The 11,544-nt window shown below is 40.1% G+C and overlaps 1 protein-coding gene across 1 annotated transcript in view; it reads right to left on the bottom strand.

Moving 5' to 3' along the window:
• Positions 1–3,072: 3,072 nt before the first annotated feature.
• The window catches only part of Coq2 (coenzyme Q2, polyprenyltransferase), a 29,036-nt gene continuing 20,564 nt past the window's right edge, over positions 3,073–11,544 (bottom strand). Inside the window, exons 6-7 of the mRNA XM_090343301.1 lie at positions 7,137–7,325; positions 3,073–3,964 (exon numbers count right to left, since the gene is read on the bottom strand). Of these exons, the coding sequence (XP_090199427.1) occupies positions 3,818–3,964; positions 7,137–7,325 (336 nt within the window). The 3' untranslated portion in view covers positions 3,073–3,817. The remainder of the gene's footprint in view (positions 3,965–7,136; positions 7,326–11,544) is intronic.

Genomic DNA, 11,544 nt, shown 5'->3' with positions numbered 1-11,544 from the left:
AGAGGCAGGGAGCATAGAGAGACAGACAGAGGAAGAGAGACCTCTCAGCTCTGAGTATAATTACCTGAGAAGCGAAAGGGAAAAAAAAAGACAAGAGTTGGATGTGTGGCTCAAATGGTAGAGTGGCAGCCAATGAGTGAAAACAAGTATCAAATAGCAAGTTTGAGTTCTGGCCTCCTACCAAAGGGGAAAAAAAAATCAAAGCAAGAAAGCAAGCTCTTTGGTCATGGGGCTTGAACTCTGGGGCTGGGCACTGTCCCTGAGCTCTTCAGCTTAAGGCTAGTGCTCTATCACAGTGCCAATTCCAGTTTTCTGGTTGTTAATTGAAGATAAAGAGTCTCACGGACTTTCAATGCCCAGGCTGGCTTTGAACCATGATCCTCTGATGTCACTCTCCTGCCTACCTAGGATTACAGGTGTGAACCATTGGCAGTTGGCAGAAAACTCTTATTTACTCTTTCTCCCTCACAAGATTGTCATGTCATTAATTTGGTGTAGGGAAGTAAACACTGATACAACAAAATGGTGTTATATTTCCTACTGGTTGTCAGGCTGACAGAGTACCTGGAATTTAAGTGATGGAGTAGGAAAAGCTGCAGTGAGAAGACTGTCTCATGTCTTCGAAGAATGTGGATAAGAATGTTTTGGACTAAGAATGAATTATGTGCACACAGTGTAACTCCAGAAGTCTTCCTCTTTCCTTCTGCTCCCTCCCACTTCCCCTCTTCCTAGTTCCCACAAGAAAAAACAAAACAAAAGCAGCCAAAAGAATGGTAAGCAACTGACCCTAACCCACTGCTGCGTACTGCTGTGTGGAAGGCCTCCAGTCCATGGAGATGGGGCAAGAGGTTAGGTGTCAGATGCCACCACCAGGACTTTGGCCTCCCCGCTCCATAGCCATGAACCAAACAAACCTCTGCTTTTTATAAACCACTCAGCTTCTGGTATGCACTCATAGCAATGCAACATGGTTGAAGATGATTTTTTTTTTTTTGAGTGTATGGGTTCTGGAGCTTGAACTTGGCCTGGTCTTTGTCCCTGTGATTTTATGCTCAAAGCTAGTGCTCTACCACTTGAGCCACAGCTCCACTTTCAGCTTTTTGATAGTTAACTGGAGATGAGTCTCATGGATATGGCTTTGAACCATGATCCTTAGATCTCAGCCTCCTGAGTAGCTAGGATTATAGGCATGAGTCACTAGAACCTGGCATACTTGGCTTTTTTTTTGGTGGGTCAGGGGGCTTGATCTCTGCCTGGGTGTTATCCCTGAGCTCTTCAGCTCAAGGCTACCGCCCTACACTTGAGCCAGCCCCACTTCCCATTTTCTAGAGGTTAATTGGACATAAGAGTCTCAGGTCCTTTTGTGCCCGGGCTGGCTTTGAACCTTAGTCCTCAGATCTCAGTCTCCTGAGTAGTTAGGATTATAGGCGTATACCCGGCTTACCTGGCTTCTTTTTTAAAAGTTATTTTCCTTTTTTATTACAGTGACTATTTTAATAAAGTAGTTCATTGTGAGATAGTTGTAAACTTATGTATTATGGAAGGAAATGAGAGCAGAAGTTCTATGTGTTTTTTCCCTGAGGAGTATAATTTTAACTTCAGATGCTTTACATAAAGTGTGCTGGTATGGCTCTGAAAAGGCACTCCCCCAAATTGAAAGTGAGGTTGCAAGGGACAGGGAGGGGTATGAAGAAACCAAAGGGTTTCTGTTTCCTCTTGTAGTTGCTGGGAAATGAAAACTTAAGTGCTCCGGTGGCCACGATAGGGGCCAAGTTGGGGACTGTGATGACAGGTCCTCTGCTGCCTCCTCCTCTGGCAGCCTCTGCTTCTGTGCTGAGGCACCCAGACTCCTGTGTGTGGGGGGAGAGGACTATTGTCTGGTGGGGTTCAACTGTCAGCCTCCATCCATGTCTAGACTCCAGTTCAGAAGGTTCTAAGAGTGCTGCTCTGCCCATTTCACCTTCTGCTTTCCTGCTCTCCATTCTCATGACAGGAGCAAACAAATGTGGGCAGCCATGGTGCCAGCCTCTCTCAGGTTTCCAGTGACCTTATAGATTTCTCAAGAGTTCAGGGCTTTGTGAAACATTTCACAGATACACATCTAACAAGGTGACTGTAGTCCTTCCCACCTATTACTCTGTGTGTGTGTGTGTGTGTGTGTGTGTGTGTGTGTGTGTGTGTGTGTGTGTGTGTGTGTGTGTGTGTGTGTGTGTGTGTGTGTGTGTGTGTGTGTGTGTGTGTGTGTGTGTGTGTGTGTGTGTGTGTGTGTGTGTGTGTGTGTGTGTGTGTGTGTGTGTGTGTGTACCAGTCCTAGGGCTTGAACTCAGGCCCTCAGCACTGTTCCTGAGCTTCTTTTCTCAAGGCTAGCCGCATTTGAGCTATAGCACCACTTCTGGCTTTTTCTGAGTAATTTGTTGGAGTAATGGTCTTTTCTGCCATGGATGGCTTTGAACCACAATCCTTAGATCTCAGCTTCCTGAGTAGTTAGGGTGAGCTACCAGCTCCCCACTCATTTATTACTTTTTCTACTTCATTGAGGAGAAGGGACATCTGGTCAAAACAGGTAGCAGGACAAGGGTTTATCTTTCTCTAAACGATTTTATCTTCTACTATTTACCTATGAACTGCATGGCAGGTTTCCTGCTGAGTGAAAATGCAAAGCATTAGGTTTGAGAGTCTAGAAGAAGGTTACTAGGGTATATGTTCCCTTGTTATGGATAATTTTGATCTCATATTCAATTGTAATGCTAATATCATTGTTATTGCTATGTTATGACCTGGTATTTTGGTAGGATAGTAGGCTCTAATCCATTGGGCATCATTGTGTACATGACTAAAGACATGAAAGACATTTAGGGAAAGAAGCATTATATTCTCAATGAATTGGGTAGGAAGAAAATATTTATTTGAAGAAAAAAAAAGAATATGTCACTGTCCTATAAATTGTTTTGATCAGATAAAGAAGGAAGTAGAGGTTAGAACCACCCCAGGTGGCAGTCTGCTTGTAGTCATCACTGGGGCCACCCACGGACCAATCTCTTAAAGAAAAATTAGGTTTGGTAACAACATGGCTACAGGAAGTAAAATTTTTATTTGCAGTTTAAATTCTTCTAAAACACAATGTTTTCCTAAATTGTAGCTTTTGGTTCAGGGTGATGATTACAAAAAAATAACAATATGCCCCAACTTTCCATAAGAGCTTTTGAGCATTTTTTCCCCCCTTGGAAAAAGTTCATTTTCCTACAGAGCAGGAAGACATTGAGATTAGACATGTATCAGGTTTTCTCTACAGTGCCAAACTCATCTGATTCCCACAACTTTGGATAACAATCATAAAAGGCAAAAGAATGCGTCAACTTAAATATTCAAGACACTTAATCCTGAAGAGCCCCTAGTTTCTGAGACTAGAGATAATTTTGCTAGGAAACAGCTGAATTACTTGAATCAAGGAAACTATGCACTAAATCTTTATCTGGTTCTTTAACATAGTATAACCGGCTAGTCATTCAAATATAATAATGTGGCTATAAGAACTGAGAATGTTTTAAGAAATTATTTTTATAATTCCTAGATAAAAGTTTACTTGCTAATTTTCCTTTTTAGGTGCTGGGGATCACTCAGGGCCTATCACATGCTAGGTATGTGCTCTGCCATTGAACTTTAGCCCCAGCCCATGGTTTTTAAGGAGAGTTGTCTTATGATGCAGCTATATATCCCAGGCTAGTCTTGAACTCTTAATCTTCCTGTTTCCACTTCCTGACTGCTGGGAGTAAAAGTGCATTACCACTTCTAGCTCATTGGCAAATTTCCTATTCTATTATATTTGTTTGTTCATTTCATCTGTTTTCTTTTCTTTCCATAAATTTCCAAGGATGATCCCTAAAAAAATGATCAGTCCTACTGTTCGGTTGGAGATAAATTTATGCCAGCAATCTGCAGGACTGTGGATGTCTAGAGTGTAAATCTGCAAGAGAACAACACAGTACTTCATTAGTATCTAGCCTGGACTTTGGAGCATTCACAAGTAATAGATGAATACAGGGAAGGAAACAGTATTCAGTTATAGAATTTTACATAATAGAAAATGCTTTTTATGTCCCAAATTACCTTCCAATGTAGAAAAATCTAACATAATTTTCATTGGGTATTATCTAAGTTGTTTTAAATTTATCTAAAAACCTCTGGCTGATACGCTCAAAAAGCCAAATATGGCATATTTTTGTTTATGTATGGAAGTTAGACCTGTTGTGAGAATAACTGGAGTCATATGGACAAAGAATCAGAGGTACTGGCAATTAACATGATAAAGGTACATTATATCACACACACGTACAAATATGCATATATACATATATGTATATATGAAGGTACAGTAAAACCTGCTAAATACTAAGTACTGCTTGGAACAAAAAAGGCCAAAATAAAGGGGCTAAGGGAATGTAATCGTGAGGGCGAATTGGATCAAAGTACATTTGTACATATTTGGAAATATTACAATGAAATTCCTTGGTATAGTTAATGTACATTCGTAAAAAAGAAACAACAAAACACTTCCTGGCTGGGAAGCAGGAGAGTGCTTTGAGAGGCAGGAGGTTACTTTTAAAAATCTGAAATGTTAGCCGGATACTGGTGGCTCATGTCTGTAATCCTAGCTACTCAGAAGGCTGAGATCTGAGTATCATAGAAGCCAGCCCAGGCACAGAAGTCCAAGAGACTCTTATCTCCAGTTAATCATCAAAAAGCCAGAAGTGGAGCTATGGCTCAAGTGGCAGAGAGCTAGCCTTGAGCATAAAGCTGAGGGACAGCACCTTGGTCCTAGGGCCAGAACAAAATGAAAATCTGAAACACTCTAGCATCTAACACTGCTATAAGAACTGATAGGATACCACATGTGGAAAATTCCCCACCTGTGATGAACTGCATAAGAAATGTAGATGTACTAAAAATATCATATAAAGTTACCTTCAGCCTATGGGAATAACTGGTATATGAAATATACCCCAAACAAAAAACACAATAAAAAACCCCCCATCCCTCCCACTCCCTCCTTCCCTAAAACAACCCAACAAGCCCCAAAAGCTTTCTGGTTCCCAGAATTTCAGATAAGGAGTACTTAACTTGTATCTAGAAAGTTCTTTCTTACACAAACAATCTGAAGTCTGTATTCTGGAACACCCACTCTCTGGGTCTAGCTTTATCTCTAGAGCAGTCTTTCCATTGAGAGCAAGTGTCATTTGGGTAGGAAAGCTCCACTTAATAAATGAGTTTTATATAATCAAAAATGCAGTGCTCATAAATTTCTAATTTCCTTCACATTGTTCCAAGGGTATTCAGAGGCTTATAATCGTAGCTGGTGACCAGAGCACACACTTCCTTTTATTTTTCTCCTAGAGTAGCCTTGCAAATATGCTAAGAAATGTCATCTGGCGGTCATTGTTTTCCCTAAGCTTGGGAACTGACAATATTTTCCTTCTTGTTTTGAGTGTGAGTGTGTGAGTGTGTGAGTGTGTGAGTGTGTGTGTGTGTGTGTGTGTGTGTGTGTGTGTGTGTCCTGGAGCTTCAACTCCGCCTGGGCATTGTCTCTGAGAATTTTTGCTCAAGGGTAGCTTTCTACCACCTGAACCACAACTCTACTTCCAGTTCTTTGGTAGTTTATTGGAGATAAGAGTCTGATAGACTTTCCTACCTGGGCTGGCTGTGAATCATAATCCTCTCTGCCTCTTAAATAGCTAGGATTATATGTGCGAGCCACTAGCATGCCTGGCTATTCATTCATTGTTGAAAAGGAGTCTTGCTACATAGCCCAGGCTATGTGGTGCTCAAGGTTCTCCTGTTCTCTGCCTCCTGACTGCTAGGATTATAAGGTATATGCCAAGGAGATTGGCTTGAAGTAGCGGACTAAAAATTAACATGACATTTTTTCTTCAAGTAACTTCCATATCTCTTCTATATCTGATTTATTGTTTGCCTTGCTCTGCCATCTAATGTTAGTGTTTAAATAATAGTGAATATCCACTATCCAGATGAGATAATCCAGTACTGATGACAATCCTTGGAAAGCTGAGTTATGGGTGGAAAGGGATGCCAAGAAACTCAGAGGAATACAGTGAAATCCTGGGAGTCACCAACTCATATAATTTAAAATTCATAGTCAGGAAACCAAGGCAGCAGAAACAGTAGTTTCTTCATACCATGTTATACAAGTCTTGCCTACATTGAAAAGTAGCCTGCCCTAATCTGCAAATCATAGATCAGCTAAATATAACTCACTAACATCTTGTGGCCTATTAAAAGAAAAACCGGCACTACTGATACAGATGCAATCTATTTATTAGCAAAGGATTTATCTAAGTTAGATCTTATCCATCCATTTAGTAAGTCAACGATGTAGACTCTCACAGTAAGCTTCGAGCAGGGATGTGATGCTGGGTAATGGGCACCAATCAGCTTCCTGCTTTTGAGGCAGAGCCTAGAAAGTTTAGCATTTTGTGTTTCATGTGTCATTGGAACCCAAACTTCTGAATTAGTTTGCCAACATGACTAGGAACCCAGAAGAAGAAAGAAGCTGGGTGCGTGTTCATCCCTATAATCCTAGCCACTCAGGAGGCTGAGATCTGAGGATCACAGTTCAAAGCCAGCGTAGGCAGGAAAGTCTATGAGACTTTTATCTCTAATTAATAAGTAAAAAGCTAGAAGTAGAGCTATGGCTCAAATGGTGGAGCACTAGCCCTGGCACAAAAGCCCAGGGATAGTGCCTAGGTCCTAAATCCAAGACCCAGATCTGGCACAGAAACAAAAAGAAGTTGTTTGCTTTTGGGGTCAAATAATAATTCAACTCAAACTATAAGTTTCAGACTTTGCTTAAAATTTCCCAGATACATCAGTTGTAGTTCCAGAAAATTCAACAAGGCAAGTCCAGGTTCATATTTACATCATTTTCTCTTAAAATAATATAGCTAACTTTTTTTTTTGTATAACTTGGGCCAGAGAGTGTTTAATTCAAGGTAAGCCAAGCCAAACAGTTGTTTCAAACGTCCTTTGTCTTGTAAATACCCATGGCATTTTATTTAAGTAACTGCTATGATTTTCATCAGTATACTGATGAAAAGTGAGGGGAAAGAAAGAAAAGGTCAAACCTGGTGAGCAAGGTGGGCTCCGGCAGCGGCCAGAGCAGTGTAGTAGGGCACAGTCTGACCACTGTTCACACCCACCAGGCTCAGTGCTCCCAGCATGGCAACACTGAAACCACCGAGCCACTGCTTAGTGTTTTCTCTGAACAGCAGTGCTGTGGACTTCAGACCAATCAGAGCATCGTCTTTCTTGTCCTAAAATGGAAAATAATAAATGTCACTGATAATCACATATCATGAAATCCACACTGCTTTTTTTTTTTTTTTGCCAGTCCTGGGGCTTGAACTCAGGGCCTGGACACTGTCCTCGGGCTTTTTTCTCAAAGCTAGAGCTCTACCACTTGAACCACAGCACCACTTTTGGCTTTTTCTGTGTGTGGAAGACATACACAGGAATTGAACCCACGGCTTTCTGCATGCCATGCAAGCATTCTACCACTAAGCCACCCTACTGGCCTGCACATTTATTCTTTAGCAGAATATTTTAGTAGTTTTTCTTTAAAAGTCACAAAGTTGTATAGCCATCACTCCTATTTATAAAGAAATGTCAAAAAAAAAAAGAAATGTCTGTAGAAGGAGCATGGAGATATATTACAAGTTGTGAAATAAACTGATTAGGAGTGATTTGGCCAATTCTGATTAGGCCAAATCAAACTTAAATGCTGTTGCTAAAACCAGTATCCAGTTGTAATTCTACACACCATTCTGTTTCCTATACTCATGACTTTTAGCTATACTTTAAATATAGTAAGGTTAAAACTCAACTCTTACTTCTTCACATAGCTTCTTCCGGCCTCAGAGTTCTCAAGTCTCAACAGTATCTTGTACATTTTGTTTCAATTTTGCAAAAATCATATATGTATAAATGCTCATTATATAATCATGTTCATCACACATTCCACTTGTTTTTTATGAACATAATTACATATTTTCTTATTTATTTTTTATTATCCTAAAGTAGTTGTACAAAGGGGTTTCAATTCGACATGTCAATTTGTGAGCACAATGCATCTTAACCAATGTCACCCTTTAATCATTTTCCCCCATCTCTCCCAACCTCATCAATCCCCTTATTTTACCAATTTACCTACTTCTATCCTCTCTCTCTCTCTCTCTCTCTCTCTCTCTCTCTCTCTCTCTCTCTCTCTCTCTCTCTCTCTCTCTCTCTCTGTCTTCAGTCCTGTCTCATTTATTCTTCTCCCATCAGTCTTTTCTTTTAAGCAAAGAGAATGCAAACACATTAGCGAAGTAAGCTCTAACTCTTGAGCCACACACACCCAGATCTTTTGCTTGTATTTTGTTTTGGACATGGGTCTCTTGAAACTGGGTTGGTTTCAAACATGTGATCCCTTGCTTCTGCAGAGTAGTTGAAGGGGATCATGGGGCCAGTGCCCTACCGTTTATGCCTTAGGCTCAGAATCAGGCAACCCTAAGACCAAATCCTAGCTAGGTCATTTGCATGTAATATGGTGCTGAGCAAGTGAAATGATAAAAATTCCTATCTAAAAAATTTACCCAACGTCCAGAAACGAGGACATACGAAGGCCACTAGCACAATGATGTTCATTGCAGCACTATTTACCATAGCAAAGATATGGAACCAACCCAGATGCCCCTCAGTAGATGACTGGATCAAGAAGATGTGGTATTTATACACAATGGAATTCTATGTTGCCATCAGAAAAAATGACATCACCCCATTCGTAAGGTAGTGGAAAGAACTGGAAAAAATCATATTAAGTAAGCCAAACCCAAAGGAACATAGGCTCAATGGTTTCCCTCATTTGTAATAATTAGTACAAAACTTGGACTCTTCTAGCCGAGGTTTACAATAAGTCAAAACCTAGATACAAAAGGCCATATAGAATGAGGCTAAATGAAAGGACCTCCAGGATATGGAAACAAGAGCTTTATCTTGTGTGATTGTTGTTCTTAATGTACTATGTTATTTCTCTTCTCTTTGCCCTTTGGTTAACCTCATATTATTACTGTATCTGACTTTGTTACCTGGTATATTGTATATACATCTATTTGTTTATTTGAAATAGGAAAGGGAAGGGGGGAAACAAGATGATTGGGAGGGGCCTGGCGGAGGTAAATGGGGACAAAAACCATGTGAAGGGCTATCAATGTGTGAGAAGTAATGTACCTACTACCTGGTGAATGTAACTGTAATCCCTCTATACATTACCCAGACAATAAAAAAATAAAATAAAATTAAATAAATTTTAAAAAGGGGAAGGGGGGCTAACAATTGTATATAACCATACCCAGCTCAAATCCTTGAGGCTTTAGCTCAAGGCCTTTCACTCTGTCTTTTTCACTCACAGGTGGTACTCTACCACTTATGCCACACCTCCACTTCAGCATTTGGTGGTTAAATGTTGATAAAATTGTCACAAAATTTTCTTCCTTGGCTGGTTTCTAACTACAGTCCTTAGATTTCAGCTTCTTGAGTAGCTAGAATTATAGGTGTGACCAACAGGTGTCTGAAACACTAAACTAGGTCTTGACAATATTCTCACACATAGGTTCTTGTGTGGTACTACTGGTGGTTGCCTGCTAAATGTGGCATATATTTGTAGGTAGACAGCTTTATAATGGCTTTTGACAGATCTAAATAAAAAAAGTTTAGTGTGCCTGTTTTCTCCTTTCAGGCTGCAATCACCTTTAGGGTGTAAGCTGTCTCTTACAAAAAATTTGTGAATCATATGTCTTCATGAGTATTTCACAGAAGTTAAGCTAAGTGAAGTGTAACTTTCTGTATCGCTGGCTCCATGTTTTCCAGTATCTCTCCTGAACTATTATCATTTTGGAACTGAGGCTGATGCCAGATCTGCTTCTTCATATATTACATATAAGTACTGAAGTGATGAAAACAGGCTAGAGAAGAAAACAGGATGAAATCCCTACTGAAATTCTAGAAAAAGAATGCCAGTATATCATGGAACATTTTTTTTTTTTTTTCTGGAGATGGGTCTTGCTACAATGCCCAGACTGGCCTTCAACTTAATCTGTAGCCCAGGCTGGTCTTGAATTCATGATTCTCCTGCCTCAGCCTCACAACTGCTAGGATTACAGGCATTTATCACCTGGCTTTTGGATACATTCTAAGCAAATAATTGAGAATATATGCCCTATTTTAAAAAAGTACTGACAAACATATTTTTTAGGGGCTGGGAGTTTGGCCTAGTGGTAGAGTACTTGTCTACCATGCATAAAGACTTGGATTCGATTCCTCAGTACCACATATATAGAAAAAAGCTGGAAGTGGTGTTGTGGTTCAAGTGGTAGAGCTGTAGCCTTGAGAATAGTCCAAGGACAGTGCGTAGGCCCTGAGTTCAAGCCCCAGTACTGGAAAAAAAAATTTTTTTTAAAGTTCATTAATATATCCATACCTCCCTAAAGATAACTAATTTAATTTTGAAAACCACTTTGAAATATCAAATCATAGGGGCATGGCTCAAGTAGCAGGGCACTTGCTTAGCATGCCAGAGCCTTGGGTTCAATCCTCAATACTGCAAAAACAAAAATGAAAACAAAAGCACATTACTGGTTGAAGGTGTGTCAAAGTAGCAGTATCAAGGCAGTCTAGTAAGCACAAGGTTCATAAAAAAAATTAGTAGAAACGAAAAAAACCCCTAAAACAAAAGCAAACGTATGAGTCCCTAAAATTAAACATGACAAAACAGTATGAAAAACTATCATAATGTGTATATTTGTAACTTAGTATGACTCTTTACAATTCTGAAAACTCATATTCATGAAGTGTCAATGATCAGAATAATTTTATTTACAACTGTGAAACTCAGGGATAACTTATATGGCCAAAATAGATACAAGGTTAAAATTAAATCATTATGGCATGTAAAAGCAAAGCACTTGTATGCCACTTTAACATGGCAATGACAAAAAAAAAATGGATCAAAGTTGGTTTCGGTGGCTCATGCCTGTAATTCTAGCTACTCGGGAGGCTGAGATCTGAGGACTGAGGTTCAAAGCCAGGCTGGGCACTAAAGACTGAGACTCTTATCTCCAACTAACCAGTAGAAAACTAGAAGTGGTACTGTGACTCAAGGGGTAGGGCGGTAACCTTGAGCTGAGGAGTTCAAGCTCCAGGACCAACAAAACAAACAAACAAAAAGATGGGGCTGGGAGGTTAGCCTAGTGGTATAGTGCTTGCCTAGCATGCACGAAGACCCAGGTTTGATTCCTCAGTACTACATATATAGCAAAAAGCCAGAAATGGTGCTGTGGCTCAAGTGGTAGAGTTCTAGCCTTGAGAAAGCCCAAGGACAGTGCTCAAGCCCTGAGTTTAAGGCCCAGGACTGCAAAAAAGGAAAAGGGTCAAATCATGGGGCATCTCTTCCTTTCTTCTTTCCTTCTTCCCTTCCATCCTTCCTTCCTTCCTTCC

This window comes from Megascapheus bottae, chromosome 13 (assembly GCF_031878675.1).
Source record: "Megascapheus bottae isolate mThoBot1 chromosome 13, mThoBot2.hap1, whole genome shotgun sequence".
NCBI lineage: Eukaryota > Metazoa > Chordata > Mammalia > Rodentia > Geomyidae > Megascapheus > Megascapheus bottae.
The sequence above is the reverse complement of the archived record's forward strand: the minus strand, read 5'-3'. Positions and strand labels throughout refer to the sequence as shown.